A 27,681-nucleotide genomic window follows, 5' to 3' on the forward strand; every position below is an offset into this window, starting at 1 on the left:
ACAGTGGAGGAGCACACCACAAGTGGACAGCACATCACAAGTCAGCTTGCCAACTGATGAGATGTGCTGCTGGTCCCTGGTCCATGACCAGGCTGAGGGTACTTCTGTGCCTGCCCCCTTGGCTGGTTGTGCTGGCTCCCACCGGGCAGTTCCCTTTCGAAACCATTCCTGGGACTTCACCCATTCTTCTCAGGATCATTTCTGATTCTAAATATTCAAAAAGCCACTTTGATATACATATATTAAAATGTGTCAGACTCATTCTGGACCCTCAGAGCAGCACAGCAGCAGCTTGCTCTTTGCCTCCCTCCCTCCTCCTCCTCCTCCTCGCGGCCCCAGCCCGCGCTCCTCCCTCAGCCGCCCCCGCGCGGGGCAGACGAGACAAGATGGCGGCGGGCGCGGCAGGGCGGTAAGGAGCGGCCGCGGCTGGGCGCGGGTTATGGGGCTGAGGGGCGGCTCGGGCGGGCAGCGGCGGGAGGTGCTCTGCCCCGCAGGCCTCCCTCACGCGTGTGGCTTCCCTCACGGTGTTTCCATTTTTTTATTTACTTATCTATCTATTTATTTATTTATTTATTTACTCCTGCTTTAACCAAGGAGCTTGGGAGGTAGCAGCAGGAGAAATGGGTGATGCTCTGCTGCGTTGCAGGGCTGTGTCCTGATGAATTTATTTCTTTTAGCTGTATGCATGTATACATGTATGCAGAAGAACAGAGCTAGTGCCAGGTTAAAATAAAATTTGGGTGAAAGGCAACTGGCTGAAGAATAAACATTTTCTTTGGTCAAAAACATAAGCAGCATTTATACCAAGTCCATATAAAAACAACATCAGTTGTTATGCAAATCTTACATAACGCCATGTCTTTAGAACGCTGTTTTTGAGATCTCTCCCTGCTGTCGTGGCTTTGTTATCGACAAGCTGAAAGCCTGTGCCAAGTACATTTGGTACAAATGATTGCAGCAGCAAAGGGTCCATTCTTGCTGGAAGAGAAGCCGAGTTTCATCTGTGACATGACTTACAAAAGTATTTCAAATGCACACAGTACTTAAGAGCCCCTTCTGGTTTAATCCAGTGGTTTTCATGCAGTGATAAATGTGCTCTGTGTTTTTACTTGACCGATAGGGTGTTCAGCACTGAAGATATGAACAGATCTACCCCTCTTAGTCTATTTTGGATTTTACAGTATGTTTGGTAAGTTGGTGCTTCGCAGAATTCCCTACTAGGACTATAGAAAATTGTTTGTTTGTATAAACTAATTATTGTAATGTTGTCAACAGTTTTAAGATGATACACACTGTATATACAAATATTACTTTATGTATACATAGTAAATACTGAAACTTTTGACTTGGAATGTGCAGAAAAGTCAACAAGGTGATTGGAGGATTGAGAAGGTAAGACAGACTTCATGCTGTATCTTACTGGTTATGGCCTCCAAAATTATAATAGTGCAAAGGCAGCTCATGCTCTCCTCCTGATATGAGGGAAAGCAGTACTGCATTTGCACATAACATTTGCATCCCACTAAGGGCTTCCACCTTCCATTTTTCTTAAGCTTACTAAGGGGTGACAAATAGGGGAGGAAGAGCCTTACTTAGCTCAATAAAAGTCTTCTCAATAAAGCTACACAACTGCTTGATGAAGATTAGTCATACCTTATTTCCAGTTGTTTTGTTAGCAGTGCTTTGTATTAATGGAACTGCTTTTTCTGTTTTCCCAGGCAGCACCAAGAGCTAATGAGATTTGTCATGCCAACACTAAACCGAGACTAAGCTTCGACCCTTCATACGGAATTGTTAAAAGAGGAAGCTGCAGTACCAAAAGCAGACCATGCTTAACTGCATGAGAGTGTACCTCTCTCAGAGCAAATTAAATCTTACTTCACAAACTTTTTGAGATACAAACTTTAAATCTTTAAAGCTAAATCTTTCAACATTGCATTTTTTTTTTGCATGGCAGCAATGAACCAGTGATTGACTTCTTAGAGCTGTAACTTGAATAACTGGGGAGAATGAATGCTAAGGTTCCTAGTGATATATATACAAAATGTGTTCTTATCCCTTCAAATTAAGATTTGTAGTTTGATTTACTATCAAGACCATAGAGGTCATTTTTAAAACAAACAAATTAACAGCATCAACAAAAAAGTATAAGCAAACCCTTTGTTTTTGCAGGCTCTTGTTTTTTTCCTAGTAGCATCAGTCCCTTTTTAGATACTTGGTAAACTGAAACTTACTGTACTGCTGTTTAATACAGTTTTTTATTTTTCTCAGCTAGAAAGAGGTATATTTTGAAAACGTAAATGTTGTTAACAAAAAGGAATGTATTGGCAAAGTAAGCCAGTAATTCATAACTAGCTATAACAAAAAAAGATAAAAAAAAAAAGATGAAGAGAAAAAGAAGAAAAAGATCAAGAAAAAGACAGCTGCTTACAAAGGCGAATTGTGAACTGATTTTAAGCAATACCACTACAGGCATTCAGGGTACTCGTAGCTGTATCACTAACTGTATGCTACTGAAGTAAAGAGTCCCTTACACTTAAATTGTGTGCTTTAATGATTTAAACATCACGGAATGAATATTTCATTTTATATTATGAGAGCCTAAGGATAGCCTAATATAAATAGCTAGCAACCTGTTCTGGTTTCACCTCACAGTGCTTGACAGTTACTTGTGTCTTGTGCAACTACCAAAACTATAATTTGACTAAAACTGGATTAAATTTTTCTCATTGTAGAAGAGTGCTCACCTCCAGCATATGCACAAGATAGTATCAAGATGCACACTGCTTATATTTACAATAATTTATTGTGTTTAGGAACAGTGAATAAATACCAAGCTGTTAGCATCAGTTTGGCAGTCCTTTTCCACCCAAAATGTTTGTTGTTTTTTTTTTTCTTTTTTTTTTTTTTTCCTGGCAGAAACTCCATTGCCAGCAATGGATGCATCAGAACAAGAAATTAATAAACAATACACACAGACAGCAGTTTTCTAAACATACCCCCTCTTTTAAAAGACGTGATACAGATTTTCTGAGCAAGTCTCAAGCAAATTCTTCACAGAAGAAAATTTTGCTACACGCTGTCCTCTCTTCGAACATTGTTTTCTTCACCAATGCTGGTAGTTTATTTCATGGAGCACATTATTTTTAACAGTACTGATGGATCATTAAAAACAATTTTTGTTTTCTACTGAAGGTAAGCTGAGACATGACTGGTAATGAAGTGTATGAATTTAAGAATCATGTACCTCTTGCTGAGCATTTCATGGCAATCATGAATAAACATACAAGAAAGGAAAAGGCAATACAATGTTCTGTTCTTTTGGGGGTGTGGGGTGTTTGTTTCAGCTTGCTTTTAAACTGCTGTTCAAAAGTTAAGGTTATCAAATCTAACGTGTTTTGTTTTTTTATGAACTTCTGTGTTAAAAACAAAACTGAAGAAACTTCCTGCTCGTGATGAGAATCACATTCAAGTATTTAAAGTTGAATATCCCCTAGGTTTCTTTCATTTCCTATTAAAAATGTTTTTATAAAAGCATGAAGACTACAGAAAACCAATTAACATACTAGAGTTAATCTAGCATAATTGTTTCCACAACTGTATTTTACATATCACCAAACCTCTGCTTTAGCAAAAGAAAAAGAATAAAAATAAATTCTCTTCCAACTATTTACACACAGGAATTACCCTGCTGTGGAACCACATTATTTCAGTCTGCGGTCCCTCTAACCCAAGGCGTAATCTTAGGTGTATCCTTCTGTGATTTAGGTTCTCGGAAGTTTTCAGCAAACCTTTCTCTTGCTTTATCCCAATTCTTTTTATTCTTGCTCTGGATGATCTGAACATCTTCAATTGAGGCCGGTCTGCTTGTACCCAAACCTGCATTCAGCTTATGTAACTGAAGGTGGATCTGTCAAATACACCAAACAGTACTGTAATTGCAGGTTAGGTATTCTAAACACTTAATATTTTATAATACTATTCCCCCTCTTCACCAAGCACTTCTGATTACAGCTCTTCTATACCTAGATCATACATGAACATTTAAAGTTTTGCCAAGGTTTTGAATTGGCATCTCTAATACAAAGATTTGTGACTTGCCAGTTTTTCCTTTCTCATGGCTCGGTATGTAGGTTGAATTTTGTGCTACAGCTGTCTTGGTGAAAGTGAAGGATTACATCATATGCCCATCTTGAATTCACACAAATTAATTTCTTTCTTCCGACAGTCTTTGTATAAAAACACAAAATTATTAATCCAATGTCTCTCTTCCTTTGTTTAGTTTCTTGAAAACCACCTTACTGTCATTTTCCACTGATGTGATTAAATCATAGTAAAGTTTCAGAATACTTCACTGATAAAGGTAAAATTGATTTGTGATCAGTCCTATTAAGATTATTCCCTCCCACACTGAACTTTGAAATGTTTCCAGTGAATCATGGCTTATCATTAGACATTTCCAATTGCAAATGCACTTCTAATTCTTTGTCCTCCAAGTGCAAACCAGACAGACTTACCGGGTCCTTCATGCCACCACCATCCTTGCCCAGGCCTTCCCCTTTTTTCCATCCCATTTTCTCCAACATTTTGTGTCCTTTGTTGCTGTCACTGATTTCACTTAAAGAAATTTTAAGATAATTCATAAACAAGAATTAATACAAAACAAATGCTAATCAAATATTCAAGGACAGAAGCGTGCATGCATATGCAACTCTGGAAACCCAAATCCAACCACTGTGTTGTTCCTACTTCTAAGAGCTACCTCAAAGGCCATAGTGCCAACTTTCTCAAGTTTTTGAATATTGCATTCAGTGCTGGGCCCCTTACTACATAAAGGATATTGAGTTGCTGAAATGTGTGCAGAGGAGAACAATGGAGCTAGTGAAGAAATTGGGGTTGTTTAGTCTGGAGAAAAGGATGCTGAGGGGACAACTCATTTCTCTCTACAGCTACCTGAAAGGATGTTGCATAGAGGAGGGTACTGGTCTCTTTTTTCAGGTGACACATGACAGGACATGAGGAAATGGTCTCAAGTTGCACCAGGGTAGGTTTAGATTGGACCTTAGGAAGAATTTATTTGCACAGAGGGTGGTCAAGCATTGGAACAGGCTGCTCAGGGAAGTGGTGGAGTCCCCTTCCCTGAAGGTATTTAAGTGATGTGCAGACATGGCATTAAGGGATGTGGTTTAGTGAAAGGTCTTAGGTAGGTCAGGCTGATGGCTGGACTTGATCGTGTAGGTCTTTCCCAACCCTGATGATTCTGTGATTCTACATTTATTTTCCCATAAATATCTTTGGTTACCAAAGCTATCCTAAGACTCTGATCAACACCAACTTTCTTAAAACTCCCTCTGAACTACTTGCTGACTTTTAGGAGTTAAAAGATACAGCACAGATGAATGGGAATCAACTGCACTAATGAGAAGTATCACTACCTCACCACTAAAGCATTCCAACACATATTGGAATCTCATGTCATTGTTTCACATTTCCTTTTACTAACTTACAAGCACCTAAAAGGTCATGTTTCAAACAAACAGAAAAAAAACTAAAGAAGCAAAGGAATAATTCAAGAGGAAATTTAACATAAGTGTCATTTAACAGTGTACATGCACATCCTGTGATAGGCTGGATATTGACAGTTGAAAGAAATGATGTGGGTGAATTTCTTTTTTACTATTGTTGGGACTGGACAGAAAAAAATAGAAACAAGCTGTTGAAAGTGTCAATGGAAAATCAAGGAACTGACCAGATGTACTAAGATGGCAAGAAAGTGATCTAAACATCCTACTGCAAAGATAAACTCTGTACGGAAGGTGAGGAGAAAATAATAGCGTATGAACTGGGAAGTGAGAACAATTGTTTTGTAGTTCTCATAACACACTGTATACAGATAATTAGTATTCTAACAAAATGTATCCTAGTAACTGATTGATACTTAACTGTATCACTGTTTTGTAAGATTCCATAAAGAGGGACACAGAGGACTTTTTTCCCCCCAAACACTTACATATGGACCGAAGCTGGAGTATCATCTCTCTGGAAAGTTCCTTCACTGCCAATGGTCTCTCTGCGTTTTCCTGCTCTGTCTTTGTACTTTGGGTTGTTCACTGCTTTGTTGTCTTCATACTCTGTATTCTTTACAAACAGATTAAATTCCATCAAGACAAATGGTTTTTAAATTCTTTATTCTGCTTCCAAAAGTAAAGCAGCTTCATCCTACTTCATTCCTATATTAAGTCTTACTATTAATTTTTACTCTTAAAACAGAAAATGTATAGTTCTCTTTCAAAAGTAAATAATTTCATGGAGTCTGTAAAATAGCAGATTCTCTTGAATCTTCTTTTTGTACTAAGAATCAATTTCTCCGCGTTAAACACAAAACCATGTGGACAAGCCACTAGAAATATCATGTAACTGACTTTTTGTTACAACAGATAACCTGTTTCTCAAGAACTAGTTCTTTAAAATAGATTAAAGTTCTCCTTGTATAGATTCTACATTGATGTTATTTCAGTGGGTGAAGAATTCAAGTGAAATGATGGCGTCCTGTTTTCCACATGAACACTTACTACAAATGCTAGATGCAACTCCATAGTTAGAATAATCTCTAATATTGTCATATATTCATGTTGGCATTTTTATATCATAAACCAGACTTTAACAAAAAACTTTAAGTTTTTCTCTTCCTTCCATCATTATCTAAGTTGCTCATTATTTTCCCCTTTCAAAATAAAAGAGTGCACTGCAATTCAGTGCATACCTAACTTTCAGAAGTAAGGATAGCAATGATTTAAGAAGTGTTAACCTCAATGGTATGAGGAATCTTGTACATATTAGAACTGTTTATCTTTTTTGAAAATTCTAAGAGAACTTTCAAGCCCTGTTATCATCCTTAGAAATTTATAAAGATTTAGTGTACAAAAGACAAGCTTGAGTTAAACCACCACTCAAGACTCCACTTAAGACTCTAAAAGCTTCCCTTGTTCAGACATTTATGGCTTAAAACAGGAATCACAGAGCAGATGTGGACCTTCAAACTCTTAATTTCTACAGTGAACTCACCTGTAGGCCATATTTTACCCGTATCTGTTTTAACGCTTTTCTTCTGACTAACTCTCTCTCTTCTTTGCTAAGTGCCGGGCAAACTAAAAGGAAGAACACAAGATTGAATTTCTAAGTAATAATGTATTTTTTTTTCCAAACACAAAATAATTTTGTTCTAACATTTTTATACATAGCCATACATACCAAGAAGAAAATGCAGTGCCTTGTGCTGTAAAACTATTGTTTTGAGAAAGGAAATTATAAGAAAACTATCTGAAGTGATTAAGAAGTTTATAAAGTAAGGACCAATAATAAAAAAAAAAACATATCCAGTGATAACACAACCAACCAGAGGATTCCTTTTTCCTATCCAGGCGAAGATGTGCTCTGACTTGACCTGGTTCACATCCATCACAAGTATCACTGCCAGGATGTATATGAAAAGAAAGTACAGTTTCACCAATCTTCACTTCATCACCATGCTCCAAGATATAGGGATCACATTTTGTTTTCGGCTATAGCAAAAGAAAGTTTTGTCAGCCATGGTTATTAGTTCCTAAAGTAGGACACCAAATCTATTTTGTGAATGCTGCTCATAATCTAATGATTCAGCTTCATCTTTCAAATGCGGACAAATATTTAAACCATGGGATGTATTTTGCTCTAGCAACTGTAAATTGTAGTGGATTTTTCCTAATTCATTATATAAAACAAACATGAAATATTACAAGTGGCCCTGAAAACCGAAGGGAATCAAGGAAGGAATTACTGTATGAGAAAAGCCATACAATGACATTGCTAGTGATTTGCCATACCATATTTTAAAATGACTACAGTTTTCTGCAACACTACAGCAAATACTTACCTGAAGAATCTGATTTCCATTAACGACTGTCCCATTCTGACTGCCTTGATCCACAAGAACGTAATTTTGCAAATCATGGTCAAAATATACTTCTGCATGGAACTGATAAAGAGAAGACTAAGTGAAATATTCTCATTAAGCATGTACTTCACAATTTACACGCTGTTTTAAAGTAAGATTTCAGAATTTATTTTGGCAACTTAACTGAATGGGTTTGGTTAATAGAATATTCCATGCTTTATGATTCTATATATTTGAAATGTAAACGAATGGACTGCAACAACATCAGATAAAGTGTACCAGTAAAAATATAACTATTTTTACCATAAACTGATCCAGGATTAAGATCCTGCAATCCTGAAAAGGATTGCAGGATCTAGTAATAAAGCATTTTTAGCTGTTCTTATAAATACATGGTATTTTTGCCTTGGAAGGTATGTTACAGCAATCTCAAATTTCCCCTTTCTGGAAAGCATCAAAAAAGATACTTAAAGAAATGCAATTAATAAAAAATCTGAATCTCTACAGCTTCAGATTACTTGGTCTTTCATATTTGAAATAGCTTAAAGTGCCATGCTTTTGTAAATTTCATGTAATTCACTTTCACTTGCACCTTAATGCCCAGGACACAATCCCTATCCATTATTTATTGTTCTTTATATCTGCTTTGATTTTGATAATAACAAACCAATTTTTTAAATCTATTGCAACTCCATATAGGTAACGGTCCTGAGTCCACACAGAACAGAGAAAACAAATCCGTAGTCTTGGAAATATAGCAGCCAATTTACAAACCCACACATTACCTCCAAAAATGGCCACTAAGCAAACTAAAGTATCAAGTTCTGCAACCAACTAAGATTCCCAATAAAAAACAAATCTAAAAAAGTGAGTTTCAAATTTGACAAGCAAAGATCTTTTTTTGTTGCAGTAGTGAAAAAAAAAACACAATCATCATCATGGGAAGAAAGTGCTCATTTGAAACCAAATACCTTATTGTCTTTAAGCAAGAACAGTCTACAAAAACAAAAACAAAACAAAACAACAACAAAACTGTATTTTGTAGACTGGTTAGCATAAATTTACAATGGGAATGTTCCTGTAATGGTGGAAAGATTGACTGGGTTATTTGCTAATGCTTTTAATTCTACCTCTGTTTTACTGAGCAGGATGAACAGAAACTTCTAAAGATGCTAAATCTGCAAAACTGCAGGGTGCTATTTCTTTAAATCTCACTTTACCCTTAAAATAAGTGAAAGACAGTGATCCACAATTATCAGTTTTAAGTTTCAAGATAAATAAACTGGTAGTAACTTTTTGTTTCTAGATATATGCCATTTATCTTCATGCCTCTGCTTCCTTATCTGCAAAGTGAAATAATTTATGTAGACGATCAGTTATTTCAATGAAACATATTTAAAAGCAACTCAGGTACCCATGAAGTACTGGTAGATATTGTTAGCCATACAAAGAAGCAAAGTAAATGATACTATTGAAGAAAAATTAAAAAAAAAAACAACTTTTGCTGCTTTATAACACCAACTTGAAATACATGCCTGAAAATACCATTAATAGCAGGAAAAAAATTTGTCTAGAAATTGTTCAGTATAAAATATGTTAAACGGCTGATTAATCAGAGCTATCATCTGGAACAGACATAGTAAAGCTTATTTCACACACTTGCATTTGCAGATGCTTTTATCACCTTTTTTTGTTTAGATGACATATCTGTCAATTTACATTTTCTTCAATTTAGAGTGCTGTATTTATGGTCTATGTCGAAGTAGTTAGGAAAACTGAACATATAATTTACCTTTAATCTCTTTTAACTACAAAAAAAATCCATCTGTCACTAAAATATTTTTATATTTTTGAACTCTCTCTGCATAACTTCCACATTCATACAACTAACTTACAGAAAAATAAAACACAACCTAAGCTTCTAAGCTCAGCTATAAGGACTGGATTTTTTTTTTTTTTTTACAACAAAGTTCTAACTAGTTGACATTGATATTTTACCATACAATCGATACCTAATGCCAACCATTCATTTTCCTCAAGTTCAATAACTAAGAAATTTAAGATAATAATTATTTGCTGTGGATTGAACCATGGACTATTAAAACTGCAATTAAAAAAAAAACAACAAAAACAACAAAAACAACACACTTTAGCTTTTCTAGACTTAGAAATCACACTGTGTTTACATTATATTCCAATTCATTAAAATATTGTATGCTTTCTTTTTTCTAACTTTGTAGAAGTGGCTAAAAGCACATCTCATTCTGAAAGTTCATTAAAAAAAATTAACATTTGGCAATATTTAAAGCTATGAAATCTAAATCCTCATCCATACAAAGATCTATCTCCCTTGTAGCAAACAGAAATAAGAGTTACCTTACTGACTCCAACTTCAGGGATCTGAAGTGTGTGTCCAACATCTTTTTCTCTGAAAAGGAAAGTTGATACATAAAATCATGAGAAACTAGGAATAGTTTTAATAATGGCTTTCAAAATGTATTTCAGCTGAGCCATAATACTGTGTTTCCCTTCTGCAATATCTTGGACCTTTACAGACACAGAAGTAGTACGTTACAATATACACAATGTGGAGACTTGCCTCATGTGCTTTCATCTTATAAATTAGGCAGTGAACATACAGTAAAGCTGTATTTTTAAATGTTTATATTTAAATTTTTATATATAAAGCTGGTATTTCTATCTGAACTTTTCATCAAATCCAAGGCCTGTAAATAACAGTCGGGAACTCTGCATCTTTCAAGCACTTCAGTGCATCTTGGCATCAGTCTTCAATGCCAAGACTGAGTTCTTGGTAGCATTAGGTAGGTAATACAAGCAATTAAGGAGTCATTGACTCAGATTTACTATCAAAAATACTGCAGTAGGAGGGAAGAGGAATGAATTTATATATTAGTTCTTCTACTAGGGGATGAAGAAACAATGCAGCTATTACAGGAACCTATATGAAAATTACATGGAGAATTTTCAACTGCTTAACTTCACATAAATGTACCTGAAACACTCCAGCTGTAAGAACAAATCAGAACACGTATCAGCATCAGTTAAAAGCAGCTGAAGAGGGGGTGGAGATTTCAGTAAGAAAGCATTCATTCATCATCCACAATGAACAAACCAGAGTTTTATTTTACTTTTAATATCGGAACTGAAAGAATGCATACAGGGTAGCAAAAATCGTAACTTACTATTTCAAAGTGGTGAATCAACCTTACTGGAATTTGCATGAGAAGCACAATATATACTTTCTGGTGATCCTGAATTTCTGAATGAGTTATCTTAGTTTCAGATACAGGTAACAAATTCCATTTGGTTTTACCTTCCAATGGTAGCAGGTTTCACAGCTGTGATAATATAAAGTGATCCAGTCTGTAGAACTGGTGATCTTATTACAATGACTCTGATACAAGGAGGCCAAATCTTTTCTTCATCTATAAAGAAAAAAAAAAAGAAAAAAGTTACAAACAGGAAGTTATAGTTATACTCCTATATTTCATATTTTTCAAATAACTGATATACATTCTGCAATTATCTAGCTGAATTGTATGCAACATTCAGAAAAAGAAATATAAACACATCTGAGAGAAAACTTTGATGAAATTACCGTTTCAAAGGTTTTGCAGCTCCACACTAAACTATCAATCAAAAAATACTTCACTAATTCCCATTGCTTACATGTACAGAGGTGGTTCTTTACAGAAATAACATATAAATAAATTCATGGAATTTACTAACATTCTATAATTGCATGGACTACTAGTCAAAACTGATTAGAGTGACTGACTGAATACTCCTTTACTTTGAGAAAAGGCCACATGACAAACCCTATGCACTTAAAACTTTGTATTTGATAATTTCTGTCAAACATACTGTGATTGATTTTTACTCTTATTAGCACAAAACATCAACACAGATAAGACATAATACATGAGCATACAGATGTATATATTTTCTCTTTTGCATTAGTACTGTTAATATTCCAACAGCTGTACGAATTCTGTCTTGAATATCCATTTGGATCAACAGTCTCCGACAGTTTCAGGTAGGAATACATGGGCAAGATGGGAAGACACTTGCTCAAAAGGTAGGAGGACAGAAAAATCTCATTTTTATTACTCTGGAATTACTGGGGAGTTTATATGCTTGCTAGTATCAGGCATTCAGGCATTTCAACTGGCATTAATTGATCATAATCAGGGTAGCTGAGTAAGTAAAAGAATGAAAGCAGAAGAAACAAACTGTGTGCATGGTCCAGGCTGCAGTACAGACTCCTAACTACTATAGTTTGTATTTCATTTTGTGATTTAGGATATCCTTTGCAGGTACGTTGCACCAGTTTTTTTGTTTGCATTAACTTTTTCACCTTTTTTTTTTCAAGAGACTATTAAATTCTTGAGGAGGTCTTAAGAACTTTAGACAACACTTTCTTTGATACAGAAGAGCATACATGTTTCCTCTCTATCCCAACTTCTCACATGTTGCACTGGAATGAATACAAGATATGATTTCAAATACTACTGAGTAACCCTTTTCACCACAATGGATTTAATCTTACACTGAATTATACATGATTGTTTATGAACAGCATCAGGAACAGAATTTAGTTATGGGACATGGTAGCACAGACTGACAGCTTGACTTGGTCTTGAAGGTCTTTTCCAGCCTAGATAATTCTATGAAATACTATATATTAGCTAATAAACAGAATTTCTGTGAGATTTGTACTAGAATCTTTATTTTAAAAGTCAGGAAACTTTTTCTCATGACACTTTCCTAATGTAAAAACATTTATTCTACCACTGAAGTTTCCATGAGCCCAGAAAATTATACCCCTAACAGTTTTTAGGGAAACATCACTACTTAGTTCCAACTACAGGGCAAAGGAAAAGAAAGAAACATACAACTAACATACAGCACTTTTAAACTCAAGGATCTCAAGTAAGATGCTTTTATTTATTTTTTAATTATCCAAACTGTTCTGTATTTTTTTCTTAATGGGTTCTTGGAAAAATACGGTAATATCATACATAAAAGGTACAATTCACCTTCATTTTCTGAGTCTTCTGAATCACTGGTTTCTTCACTTGTTACTTCATCTTCACTGCTGTAGACTTCATGTTCAGTATCCGTAATTTCACCTTCTTCTGGCTCACTTTCTGTGTCTACTATTTTACTGTCATCTGTGTATGCTGCAGTATCTGGTGTACTTTTGTGTGAATGTGAATTTATACTGTCTGTGGAAAACGATTCTTTGGCTGTTAGACTGGTTCGTATTTTTGTGTCCATTTTAGTCTTCTTTCTTGCATTAGGAGACTCTTCTTCTTCAGTAGAACTTACTTGCTCAGTAGTGGAAAAACAGTTCAGACTGTTAGATGATTTCTGCTCTTCTGCGTCCAAATCCTGGAGAGGAGTTACAGAAACCACACTTGAGGAAAATTATATTCTTTATAGATCAAGTTATTCTAAAGTATATTATAAGCTTGGAATTAAATTCTTCACTGGGAATTAATTTACAACTATTAAGAAATGCTTACAGTTCCAGAGTTTTCTGCATGCAGTCAACATTTCAGTAGAAAAATTTTCACATTCTGTTAGATATGACTAAAATAATTTCCTACTTGGGAAGGTGTGACTACACTTGTCTTCTAACCTTCAATTACTCTTTGCACTTCTCTCTCAAAAAATTAAAATTCTTGTCCTTACTTTCAAACTTACAAAACACCATCTCGATTATTTTCCAGTTTTGCTTTCACGACTCTTCTCCCTCTCTTACAAAATTCTTGCAACTTGTTTTAAAGTTCTTTAATTGATCTTCATCGTATCTTCCTCCTGTTTCTGTCTTCTTGTTTTATTCCAGAATGGTCCCAAATATCTGGAATTCCCACCCATGCTTCCCTAATGACCTGCTCTTCCTCTTTTAAAAAACGAAGCTTTAACAAAGGCTTTCATCAAGATACTGTAGAGAACTTGTAAGAGAGTTTTAATATATGCTACGTGGATGACATTCTACTGAAAATCCATTTCCTACTGCAACAAACTTCTCCATTGCGTATCATACGAACCAGATTACTGCAGGTTTTTCCACTGTCACTTGATTTCACAAGCAGAAAACAGACCATCAAAATTTTTTGAACGGAAAAATCTCTAAAATGTTACATCAATTTTGCCAGAGTACCTTGAAAATGTAATTCTCAATGTAGTAACCCCGATGACCAACTTAAAAAAGTACAATGAAAACAAATGGCTTTAAAAGAGAAATGAAAAACATATCAGATTTTATTGGTGAATTATTTGCCTTTTCAGATTCAGAATAAATGCATTCAATTGCCTTAAAGAATGTAAAAATTTGCAATGCAGTGGGTAAAGTAAACATTTTTACTTCTTTTCAGCAAGTTTTTGCACAGAGCATTTTACATTTCAGGGTACACAAACTAATACGAATGCTAATACCATGGAAATTAAAGCACTTCCACTTTACCAAGAGAAAATGTAAATTTGACCAAAATTGTAAAAACTCATCAGTAGTGCAATTATAAGAAAAACACAAGAACTTCCCTCTGCTCAGTGGTCAAGCTATTGGATAGGACTTTAGAGAGCATTGTTGAGACAGTTCCAGTAAGACAGCAGATTCTTAGGAATAATCAACAAGTATTAAGTGACCTCATGTTTTACCTGAATGATTACAAGTTCACACTTGCCCTCCTCCTTGTGTCCTGTAAATGCAGTATCTAGAAACGAACGGGACTGCAAGGCCGCTATGTTACTTATTTTCAGTGATGTAGTAATCTGGCCAAAAATAAGATTTGTACAGTTCATACACATCACTCATTTGTTAATGGGCTGTTACAGACAGGCCATATATAACCTGTTGATAGGGCTTTAAACAAGGATTGATGGGGGAGAGGGATACTGTTAGGTACCCTGAACTTAAGCCAAGGAATAGTATGGCACCGTCTGAAGGTGGCAAGGCTAATGGGAGCATGTATGCTGCTCCAGGGAGTGCTACAGGCTCAGAAGCACATCTGAAATGTTTGTATATCAGTTCACGCAGCAGGAGGAACAAAATACGAACTCTAAGCTTCGTTCCTTTCCCATAGCTGCTTTCACTAGTTAATGAGACTTGGTGGGATGAGCCTCCTGACTGACAGTCAGGGCAGACGAGGTGTTGCACTACAGGTAATGGAGAGGTTAGACTGTACAACCCTTGCTGTTAGGGATAGCGTGGTAAAGAGCTTCTGGGTAAGGATTAAAGGGACAGATAAAATAGGTAAGTGAGGTGTCCACCATCAACTGCTCACCCAGGACGCTGGAACGGATGGCAAATTTTATAGGAAATCAGGGGAAATCTTAGGATCAGTTGCCCTTGAGGGAAATTCTAACTTCTCAGACATAAACTAGAAATATCATAAAAGCATGTTGAAGATAACTTTCTGTAACAAGTACTGTGTGAGCCAACTAAGAAAGGTGCCCTCCCAGATCCGTTCCTTGAGAACTGGAAAGGCGTTGTGGGAGAGGTGATGGTAGGTGGCTGTCCTGGCCACAGAGATCTTGAAATAGCTGAGTTCAAAATTTTTGGTGTAAGGACAAAAAAGGCTAGCAGAATTGCCATCCTGGACTTTAAGAGAGCAGACTTCAAGCTTTTCAGAGAGCTAGTTAGCAGTGTCCCCTGAAAATGTGCTCCAGAGTGTTCAGGATTTCACAAGACTTAGTCACTTCTCAAGAAACACTTTTTAAGAGCTTAGGAGCAGGAATACCACTGTGCTGCAAGTGAAGTTGAGTGGAATAGAAAACCATCTGGGCTGAACAGGGAATGACTCCTGTAACTAGGGCATAAAATCCAAGACTTCTAGAAGCCAAGTCTGGCTTCACAGGGAGAGTACGGAGCTGCAGTTTGCATTCACAGGCAGAAAACAAGAAAGGTCAAAGCTCAACTTGAGTTGACAGTAGCCATGCTGTGGTGTCAGACAACAAAAAACGCATTTTCAAGTATGTCAAAACAAGAGGAAGACAAAGGAAAACACTGGACTGGTACCTGAAATGGATAACATAACAAGTACAGATAAGGAAAACGTGGAGGCATTTAATGCCTTTCTTGCATCAATATTTAATAGTACTGATAGATATGTGCTGCCTGGTTCTCAGACTTGAGGACCAGGACTAGGAAAGCAGTGAGTGGTCATGGAGATTGTAAAGAACAGTTGTATCAGCTCAATGTTCATAAGTTGTTGGGGCCTGATAGGGTTCATCCCAAAATGCCAAAGGAATTATCAGACGTTACAGTGTGACCCCTCTCAACAATTTACCAAAGGTCATGGGAGCCTGGGGAGATCCCTGCTAACTGGAAGCCAGCCACCAGTACACCCATCTACTGAAAGAGCCTGAGAGAAGACCTGGGAATCTACAGACATATTAGTCTAACCTCAGTCCTTGCAAAAGTTATGGAGAAGCTTATCCTGGGGGATGCTGAAAGGCAGCTAAAGAACAAAGCTATTATCGGACACAGTGACGGTTCATCAAGGGAAAGTCCTGCCTTAGTAATCTGATCTCCTTCTGTGATAAGGTCACCGCATACTGGATGAAGGGAAGGCAGCAGATGTAATCTTTCTGGATTTTACTAAGGCCTTTGATACTGTCCTGCACGGCATCCTTATGAACAAATGGTCCAACAGCAAGATAAACAGGTTAACGCCCCACTGAGTGGCTCAATGATAGAGCTCAAAGCGTTGCAGTGAATGGGGCTACATTTGGCTGGCAGCCAGTCGCCAGCCGTGTTCCCCAGGGCTCAATTCTGGGGCCAGCCATGGCCAACATTTTTATTAATTATCTGGGTGCAGGAGTGAAACGCATCTTCAGCAAGTCTGCTGACATTCTCTGCAATCCTAAACGTATTTCTTCCCATAATACCATGAGCTACCGAAATTTTAAAAATTATTTCTTAAAACACAGAAACTAAATTGCCTGCTCAAAACACATGACTGAAGCAAAGCAACAGATGACTGACACACTGGAAACCAAGTTTAACACTCCAACCACTCAGCTCTTGCTCTATACTGAGTCCAGAGGACTCATTTTTGATATTTCTTCAGATGTTCTAAATTAGAAAATAAAAAGGTGCTGTTTCAAAGCCTGGCTACTAAAGCATAGACAATATTCTTTGTTATGTGTTGAAAGCAGGAATTTTTAATAATGTGTAGAGATCGACAAAAGGCTATGCACATACCCTCTTTCAATACAATCATTAAGCTTTTCTCAGCAGTTTCAGTATTTTTTTCCACTACTACTACAATCAGGTCTTAAGAAAACAAATAAATAAATAGTTCTGCTATTAAATACAGACAGAAGAGTAATCTTCATATACTCCTCCTTCTGTCTAAACTATAATCTTACATGCCTCAAGCAAACAAGTCAAAAATGACTCAGTATATTTGCGGAAATGAAAAAAAGTCAGAGGTAATGACTTTTTTTACATATTTAATTAGGACACAAAGTACTCTCTTAAGCTATTACAAATAGCAAAGATAATTGCATTTGAGCTAATATAAATGTTAGAATTCATTTACTGCCTTGATCAGGTCTAACCATTACGGCTGGGGCTACTGAATGGATTTGAGGGGATCTTCTGCTGAAGAAATCCTTCTTCATTATACATGACTGCTAGTACTAACAGAACACAAGTAACATGTATGAAAGCACAACTGTGCAAACTGCAGTAAGTTGCAGCATCATCTTTTAATGACTTAAAAAATACCAGCAATGAACTTAATTTTTCAATGGCAGGATACTTAATGCTTCTTCCCAAACTAGTGACACAAAGTATGCAAGTTCATGCTTATTATAGTTACGATTGTTACACCATGACCTCAGGCACATACTTTTCCTTGTGTTGCTTTACCTAATATCTAAATACTTTGTAGACAAATCCCAACAGTCTTAAGCCGGACAGAACCTGTCTCCAGGTGATTTAGCAGAAAGCTTGGTATCTACTGGGTATCACTATATGATCTCTTGCTTTTCTCTCTCACTGCTCAGGAGTGAAGTTGAAAGGTGGAACGAATCTGAGCTGTAATAAAACTGCTCCTTAACTACAGGGTTGAGTTGTTTCTTATTTTTGTATCCCTAACAAAGACAATGAAAAGGTACAGGAGAAATAGTTCAAGATAAGCATGTCAATTTTATGCATTTCATGAGGACTGATCTTTTCAGAACTACAGATCATGTTCATATTGACAAGAATTGATGGGTTTGCTTTCTAAGGCATAGGTCACAAAACAACTCATACAAAGATCTTCAGAAATGCCTGCCTATATATATGAATAATTATAGTAACTGAAGTGTTTTTAATAACAAATTCAAAATATTTCAACCATTTAAATATACTTTTTGTTGTATTGTGACAGAGTGAGACAAACATTTGCTCTTTCCAAACAACTTCACCTTTATTCTGTACTATGCCTGAGTTACATGCACATTCATGCAACTCTTGATCATGCCTACAAATTAGAACTTAAATTATTGTATGCATGAAGTTTTAAGAAATATACCATTTAATTGCTTTGTTTTCCAAATCTGTTTACTTTACACAAAACATAAGCACAAACAATTTTCCAGTTCCATGTAGTCTGTTGCTTCTTGGTTTTGCCGGAAGCTCAGTAGATGATTTAATGGAATCATGGATACTTAACACCCTAATAAAAAGGGCTGAATGTCAGATCTTTATCACTGAATCTCTCAATTTGAAATACTACTGAAATCCAATATTTTACTAATGAAGCGTTTCCAAAAAGGTTAAAATAGTTCTTTTGCTCAGATGACCAAGCTTTCACTTACTAGCAACATTTCACAAGTACTGTCTTCTAGCTTCACTATGCTGACATTTTCAATACAAGAAAATAATTAAAAGCCATAAAAATGAGTAAAGCTCTTCCCATATCATAAAAAAGTTAATTTATGCAATAGCGGGGAGCTCTGAAACACAGGAAGCATGAATTTGCCTTGTCTAAAGAACGCGTAGCATGATTAGTCAAGACACCCCACGTTAATACAGTGATGCCAAACATGTATTTTCCCCAAATATTCTAGAATACCATCAAAGTTTTCTTCAGATGTTTTACTTATACAGTATTTCAAATACATATATTTTACTTTTTTACTTTCTGGATGAAAAGATTTTGATGAAGCAGCTGCAAAAAAAATCTTTAGGAAAATAGATAAGCTAAACATCAACTACTAGTTTCTTTTTCTTCAGTAAGTATATCAAGGTTAAAGGTGAACATCCACAGACTACTGTGTTTGGTATCTCTACTCTACCTTTACCAGAAGCTGCCAATCCAAAAGAAGATATCTTCAGATTAGCCATGGTTTCTGTCAACTGACGTACCTAAAGATGGGATGAATATCAGCAAAAAGTAAACTACACATGATAAAAAAATAAAAATCACTGCTTCTAGAGTTCTATGGGAAGTACTACTACAAAAGCCTTATCTCTTGTACAGAAGGAGCTAGGATGCATCTATAATAGGATATAGTAGGAGTGACTTTTGAGTGCCACACTGGATATTATCTATTGGACAGTAATTAACAGTAAACTGTAAAATGTCATAGTTGAGAGCCTTCTAACTGCACCTAAATTTTGCTCTATATCACTGACAGTCCCAATCCAGCAAGTAAAACTACATGGTCACCACTGCACACAGTCAATTCTCCAATCTCTATGAAAAAGCTGAACTAGATATTGGACCAGTGATCACATTATTATTTATGCCACCTTGTGATGTTTTTTTTTTGTAAAAGAAAGTAAGGAAGTCTACAGTGTTCCAAATTAACTTAAAGATCCTTCTCTTGAAGGATGCAATTATGGTAATTCTTTCTCAACTTTTTGGCCTGTGACTACAAAAACAAGAACTGAAGCCTTAGAGTTCCAGAGTATTCCACCAATCCTTCTTAAGAGAGCTGCATATACATGTAGGCTAATTCTATGTACTCTCAAATCCCAATTGTCTATTAAAAGCAAGCACGCTTAGGATCGCAGTTTGAAAGAAAGCTATTTGTAATAAAGAAGTTTGGTGACTGGAAAGAAGGAATATTTACAAAAAGTTCTTACACAAATCAGGGGACTAACCTTTCTGAGCTCATCTCCTTTTTTTGTGCTATTATAAGCACATCCTTTTTACCAGAAGCTCACTAGTATTTTCTTGTTTGGTAACTTGGCTTGTTAAAAATATGATATGGCTTATTTAATCATTAAAATAATTTTATTTTTTAGATTCTCAGATTTATATCATCTTTTCATGAACACTCTTCATGATATTTGTGGAGAACGTTCATTTCTGTAGTGCTAAACATCCCATGTACTACTTCTGAATAGTGTATATATACAAGATAGCTGAGCATACTGAATTTCTCACAGTGACTACAAACTAAATTGCAACAAAAAAAGCCTTCAGCCACCAGATACATAAAGTTAACTGTTTGACCCAGTTACAGTTCTTTCTAAATTAAGAAACAGATTAATTTTAGATTAAATGAATTAGGTAAATTAGAACTCACAGTTTTTGTAAAAACTGTATAGCTACCAGTATTGTGTATATAGAAATATTTTCTGTGACAGCCTACACATGCAGTTGCTATTTTTTTTATTTCTTATAAAAAATATATATATTTTATAAAAAACTTTTAACTGAGTATCTACCAATACCTTGCTTATATTTAATCCCTTAATCAAAAAAGAAAGCAAGTTTAATGAGTGTTTGCATACTTGAAATTCTATATCCACTGCTCAATATCTTCTTCAGCCTCATATGCACATTCCTAGAAACCTTCTAATCTTAATCACGAATAATAATGTTCAAGTGGGTTGTGACATATTCCCAGAACTAGACTACGGTACTGTTTCATTTATTGCTGTTAGCAGCTCACAGACCAGGCAAAGAAAAAAAAAAAGTTGTTCTCCCACTTGTAATGGCTGTGGGGAAAAAAACAGAACATTGAGGAAAAAAAAAAGCATACACTGGACAAAAAGCCTGATGATGTTCAGAGACACTTTTCCAGCTAGCCCCACAGTTTAAGATAGTAAGTAACCCACTGGAAAAAGCAATAATGGAATACTTAATCTTCAAAATACTTGTAGGAACTTTACAAATTTCATCAGTATTTGGAGATAGCTTTTATTTTACTTTTTCATGAGTGTAAGAGGGAATGGAGAGTAGAGAAGGATGTGCATAAGTGCAGAAGAAAGAATTTCAACAGAGAACACTACAAGAGTCTACTTAAAAACGTGTTTTTGTTTCTAGATGTAAATAGTGTAATAATTACTATGAACTAATTAGTGCCTTTAGCAATACCAGACAAAACTGGACAACAACAATATTGCCAAGAAATAACATACACCTATGAACGAGACTGTGCAGCTAACAAACTTTTTTTTTTCCTTTTTTTCCTTTTTAAAAAACAAACAAACAAACAAAAAAAAAAAACCAGAAAAATCCATGATCTTTTGTTCTAAGAAATCTTGATCTTTCATTAATGCATTTTTTTTTAAATAATCATTTCTTGTAAGAACCACGTACTAAGAATAGGGTGTTTTAACTCAACTACATAAAATACGACAATAAGGTATTTTTTGTTTTTTTAAACCTAATATTGCATTTACGTAAAAGTGGACTGACAAAAAGGCTTTTTATTTTTTTCCAAAGTTAAAGCAGAGTAATTGTTTTAAGTTTTGCTTCATATTCTCCACTTTTAAGTTAAAAAAAGGAAAGTCCTTGTGGACTGTGGCATCATCGTTGACTTAGTGTTCACAAATGTACAAATCTGCATGCTACAGAATGTATTTTTCTATTTTAAATGTTTTGCCGCTTAGCTTGTTGCTTAATCAAATTAACTCACAATGTACTGACTGGATAAAAAGTGGATGTTTACCTCCTACCTTGTGGCTGTGCAAACTTAAAGAAAAGATTTGTTAACAAGACCATCTATATAACGGTATTTTTTTAAACATAATATGAGCTAAAGACAGCTAGCTATTTGCAGTACAATCTGATGGTAGAAGCAAATGGGGATGGGATCCCACAAAGTTGCCTACATTATTTTCTAGGTTAGGCCTACATACACCACAAAGCTTTTAATACATTTGTAAATTTAGGTCATTATGTAAAAGTTCAACACATACCTAAGTTTAAGAGATGTACTAATTGCACGTGATGATAAAGACTCATTTTTAAGTTGTTTTCCTGACACAGAATGAATAAAATTCTCTATTAGCTATGTCTTTTGGGAGTGTCAGAATGCCAATTCACTAGTTGCACACAGCTAGCCTGCAGCTTAGATGCTGGTAACGCTCCTAGCTACAACTGCATTACCTTCCTAAGTCTAAAGGATCGTTATACTCAGAGATGCTAAGTATCCACCCCAGGCTTTCGAGAAAGAAAGAATGTTCTGTGTGAAGTTCTCTCTAGGAGTAGAAGTTTTCACATTACCCACAGTCGACTACCACTATCCATCTAACTTATCTTCACTGGTTCTTATTGTAAGCAGTTTCCATCTTTAAGTCTTTCAGGTAATGTAACTCCCAATATAAAATTTTTAAACTCTGTACTGAGGTTGTGTAATGATGGGCTACGAGTACTTGTACACTAACATAATTACGACAGATTTCAACAAATCAGCTTTGCTGAGGCCACTACAATGAAATTATGCAATGGTTAAAGCAGCAGCTTTAGATAGACAAACTAAGGAGGCCTGGTCAACAAACCAATATATACATTTAATAAGTCTTAAGTAATAAATGAATTTGTAGAATAGTATTATCTGAATTTGTTCAACATCAGTAATAGTGTTCATTAAGCAAAGGCTTCTTGTGTCTTAATAGGTGTGTGACAATAGCACTTACAGTGCCTAGGAGTGACCAACATTTTTCAAGGTACCCACTATGTACTACATTGTATGTTCTCTTAGCAATCAGAAAACCAAATAAAGTTACATTTTTCATAACTTAAAATAAGAGTTGATTACAGTCGTCACTTATTAAGATATACTTACACACCATGAACAACAAAAATGTATTGACCAAAAAAAAAAAAAAAAATCAATAAAGAGCATAATATTCCATGAATTAAAACTTTGGACATTTCATCAATCCCAAATGATGGTAGAGATGCATTAAAACATCAGTGGAATGAACTCTGGAATACATAGTCACAGAGGAAGAGTGGTGTGTCTCTACAATTTCAAAACCTTCCTTCATTTTTGGATTCATCACATGAATTAAAAAAAAAAAAAAGCAACAGAAATCAGGACATCAAGGTATACTGAATTTAGTTGGAAAATGAGTCCACACAGTAACCCAAATTCATCCCAGTGTGTTTGTTAGAGAGCTTCACTGATACTCAACTTTAAAGATCTACACAGTTGCACTGTAATAAAACAACACTGAGAAAGTGAGGGGATCCAAGTCTAAAGTTTGATCCTTAATTATTCAGTGGGAAAATTATTTTAACAATAGCTACATCTAATCAACCTGCTGTATATAGTTTAAAGACACTTGAATCATTCAGAAAATAAGGATATGTCCCCCAAAAACCAAACACCACAACCTCTAAGTTGCATCATGAAAAAACAAAACAAATTTCTATCTATCAATTCTGAAGTTACCTTATACTCATTTGCAGTATTCCACTCCGTTTCTTTTCTCTTCTTTTTCCCTTTTTTATCCTTAGTGTGCTGAGAACCAGAAGCCTGGTAAGACTGTAGATCCACTCGTGAATGAAACTGGTACCGGCCACTTTCCACATCGCAGTAATAGTAAATTCCAGTTGTTGGATCATAATACAGTTGATTTTCCTTTATGAGAAAAGTTAAGAACAACTTTGTCATTACTTTGACAAACACATTGCTCAACAGAACACACCCAGCTAAAAAAGTAACACATACTGAATACTCAGATCTACTGAAGATCTGTAGTGGGTTGACCCTGGCTGGATGGCAGACCCAAACCCAGCTGCTTCTTCATTTGCCCACCTCTACAGGACAGGGGGATAAAATAAGATGAAAACCTTGTGGGTTGAGGTAAAGATAGAGATCATGTACCAATTTATCATCGGGGCAAAACAGACTTGACTAATTTGTTACCAATTAAGAGAGTTGGAGGGTGAGAAACAAAGAAAAAAAATAAAACACCTCTCCCCATGTCTTCTTTCTCTAGGTCAACTTCACTCCCTCACTCCCAGCTCCTCTACTGAACATCCCCCTGCCCAAGTTGAGCTGGGAGATCAGGAATGGTGGCTGTGGTCAGTTCATAACAGTTTCTCTCTGCTGTTCCTTCCTCACACTTCTACCTTGCCCCAATATGGTCCTCTCCCAGAACGTGTGGTCCTTCAGGACACATCTACGCCAGTGTGTCCCCTACAGGCCACAGCTCCTGCCAGAACCAGCTCTGGTGTGGGCTCTCCATTGCCCACAGTTCCTGAAGAGAACATCCACCTGCTTCCATATGGGACTCTTCATGGAATCAGTGTGGGTATGTGCTCCAGCATGGTCTTCCATGCTTGCTCTGGTGCTTGGAGCACATCCTCCTCACCCTTTTTCTTTGACGTTGGTGTTTGAAGGGTTGTTTCTACACACTCTCTCCATCACCTATGCCTTATTTTACTGTGCAGTTTTGCCCTTTCTTAAACATGATTTCAAAGAGGCAGATCAGCTATCTCTGATAGGTTCATCTGTTTCCTGTGGAGGGGCCACTGTAGAGGTGTCTGTGTCCAGCACAGGGCAGTCCCTGAAATTTTCAGTGAGGCCACACCAACAGTCCCCCTGCCCTCTTACCAAAGCCTTGCCATGTAAACCCCACACAAAAACATTTCCTGTAATACAGAAAACAGTTCCTGAACAAGAAGATATTACTTACTCTCTTTTTCTGCAATTATATCATAAACTGGACTCTGTAGCCCCAAACACAAATATTTAACTACTTCCCCAAGTGATATCATTGCTCTTGATATAGTTTGAGGCTTTAAAAAAGTAATGAAGTACAGAACCACACCTGAAAACAACTACTTTTGTTTACCACAGGCACATTTAAGTTGAGTTGAATGTATTCCTGCAAACAAGACCTATTTTCAGCAGAGGAGTTCTACTCGGATTTGTGACAGTCTATACACCTATCTATTCATGCATGTACAAACATACACACCTCACAGGACAAGAAGCAAACAGCTCTGATAAGGAAAACGTATTGCAGAAATTAACTGTTACAGTATTTTCATTCAAGTCAGCTTAGATCTTCGTTCACTGTTCATACCAACTTTTACTAATTAACTTTTTGCAGCAGAGGAAAAATGCCAAGGATTCCAAAAACTACCCTTACCGAATTATAGTAGAATCCAGTGCTATGGTCATAATACAATCCTGTATTTTCATCATAAATAAATCCTGTTTGTGAAACAGCAGCTTCTGCAGCAGCTCTCAAGCTCTCAGCCAAGGAGCCCTCTGGTACTGATGTACCTTCTGTTTCCTAAGACGAGAAAGTAAGAAATTGGTTTTCCTCTAAAAAGAAACTCTTTAGCTCTTTGGCATTTTGCAGTGCGCTATTTTAAATAAAACATATTAGTGTTCCATGGACTTGGACTGTTACCTGGATTATTAGACACAGACACAAAAATCAAGCTGGCATTTACTGATATACTCCCATGGATTTTCATGGGACCAACATTCCATCCCGTCCCTTTCATTTTCCCCCAGACTTTTCTCAGACATGTTTCACATCAGAAATACACAGTGAATATCTTAGTACACTACTAAAATAGGCTCCTAAAATAGGTACCTGCTCTCAGTTCCATTTCAATTTCTAGATGCTAAGGCACAAAAAAAGTGAGAGGCTGGATAACAGGGGAAAAAAAACACTGTAGAAAAAAAAATAATTAAAAACCCTAACAAGTTTTTTCTCCTTATATGTATCCTATTTCTATTGATGGAGGAAAAAAAATAGGACCCCATAAAAAAGTGAAATTCTTCATGGCCATATTAAACATATTTTTTTGATTTAAAAAAATCACACTTTCAGTGCTTCCAGCACATACCAGACATATGTTTTAGAATGTCCACACTTTTAAAAGACAAGCCTATGACTAATGTTACACGAAGAACAAATGTTACAAAAAGAACTAATTTCAAAGCATAACAATGTCTGCTACTATCCTTCTGAGACCACCACCAAAAAAAGCATTTCATAAAATGACATCAAGACCAAAAGTGTATCTTTTAAATGATAGTATCAACAGACTACTGACTTGAAAATCAGCAAAAACCTGAACAGTTCTATAACCTGTGAATTCTGGACGAAATTTTCCTCTTCTCCACCTTCAGCAACTCCAGCGCTATCCACCCTTTCAGGAACATTAATGTCCTCCTTTAAGTCCTCTGTAGAGTTTTGCTCAGTGGCTTCTGTTGTATGATTGTGCTGCACTGATAGCTCGGGTGCACAGTCCTGAGTATCAGTGTGATTATAATAATTTTCATAGTAGTAATAATCTGAAGAAAAAAAAAAAAAAAGTCGAAGTTATATAAATTAGCAAAGCAGTATTTTACACAAAACAGTTTAAGGATCCTTAGTCTTAAATAGCAAATTTATGCATATAAGTAGTTTAGCCGACGTCCATTATTAGGTCATGCCTCCATGCTGAATTTATTCTACATTTATTGAAAAAGTCATATCTTGTTTTGATGTACTTTAAAAATTGGAACAAGATACAGTTGTTTAATGTCTGAAGTAACTATATATCAGAGTACTGTGGCACAAGTTCTGCTACAGTCTGTGATACTTTTTACTGTACAGTTCTAAAAGGCACGGCTTGAAGAAACTGTAAATGGTCTGAAAGGCAAATGTTAGCTTACCAAATTTAATGCTGCTAAGGATACAGACTTGAAATGTGTTTTATATAAAAACAAACAAGCAAAAAAAACCACACACCACGCCAAGCAAGATACCAGTTAACATCACAGCTCTAGATGAGCGATTGCCACTCTCTCTACCTGCTTGCGACCACGCCGCGTAGTCCTCTGTCTGTACGCCTATGCTAGATGTATCCTTCTCCTTCCTGCTGTGGATTTCCTTAGTGAGCTCTTCCACCTGGAAGAGAAACGGCGTGTTACGGACAGCAAAGCCACATTTTAGAGGTCTGCTATAGTTTTCTATAATTCTGGCAAAATCTAACTGCTTTGCAGCTATTTTAGTGGGGAAGGGAAGGGAAGGGAAGGGCAGGGCAGGGCAGGCCCCGTTCCCCACCTGTCTCCTCAGCGCCTGGCCGCCCTCCCTCGCCTCGCGGTGGAGGCGCTCGGCTCTCCGCAGCCGGCGCTGCGCCCGCTCCAGCTGCCCGCGGCAGGCGCCCAGCTCCGCCTCCAGCGCCGCCACCCGCTCCCGCAGGCCCCGCGCCTCGCCGCCGGGCGGGGAGGCCATGCCCCAGCCCCAGCCCCAGCCCCGGCCCCCGTCCCCCCGCCGCCGCCTCAGCGCCCCCCCGCCGCCCGCCGCCCGCCGCGCGGCACCGAGCGGGCCCCGCCGGCCCCGGCCATGGCGCCCCGGCCGGGCGCGAGGGGCACCAACGGCGGCGTCGCGCGCGCGCCCGCGCCTGCGCCCGCGGTCCTCCCGCCCCCGCGCGCGCGCCCGCGCCCGCGAGCCCGGCCCGGCGGCGGCGGCGGCGGCGCTGCGCGAGAAGAGTCCCCGCCGAGCGCCAGAAGCGGCCCGCGGG

General features: G+C 37.0%; 1 protein-coding gene and 1 long non-coding RNA gene across 3 annotated transcripts; one reads left to right on the forward strand and one right to left on the reverse strand.

The window, feature by feature from the left end:
* The first annotated feature begins 362 nt into the window (after positions 1–362).
* On the forward strand, positions 363–2,644 carry LOC309890054. The gene is made up of 3 exons (XR_014319365.1): positions 363–409; positions 1,121–1,189; positions 1,719–2,644. It is a non-coding gene; the product is annotated as an uncharacterized lncRNA (long non-coding RNA).
* A 143-nt stretch (positions 2,645–2,787) lies between these two features.
* Positions 2,788–27,435, reverse strand: AGGF1 (angiogenic factor with G-patch and FHA domains 1). Of its 2 annotated transcripts, none has more exons than XM_082783454.1 (14): positions 27,222–27,435; positions 26,969–27,065; positions 26,262–26,467; positions 25,305–25,451; positions 23,597–23,785; positions 19,256–19,325; positions 11,268–11,379; positions 10,310–10,361; positions 7,913–8,014; positions 7,397–7,562; positions 7,066–7,148; positions 6,011–6,138; positions 4,518–4,617; positions 2,788–3,910 (listed from the first exon to the last, which is right to left on the reverse strand). In XM_082783454.1, exons 1-14 carry the CDS (start codon positions 27,390–27,392, stop codon positions 3,710–3,712), a joined length of 1,824 nt encoding a protein of 607 aa, XP_082639580.1. In that variant the 5' UTR covers positions 27,393–27,435; the 3' UTR covers positions 2,788–3,709. The 2 variants fall into 2 exon arrangements, with proteins under 2 accessions (XP_082639580.1, XP_082639579.1); XM_082783453.1 differs by lacking the exon at positions 19,256–19,325 and adding an exon at positions 12,994–13,348 and having other exon boundaries at positions 27,222–27,428.
* Positions 27,436–27,681: the final 246 nt, after the last annotated feature.

This window comes from Aythya marila (genome assembly GCF_965140915.1).
Source record: "Aythya marila genome assembly, chromosome: Z".
Taxonomy (NCBI): Eukaryota; Metazoa; Chordata; class Aves; order Anseriformes; family Anatidae; genus Aythya; species Aythya marila.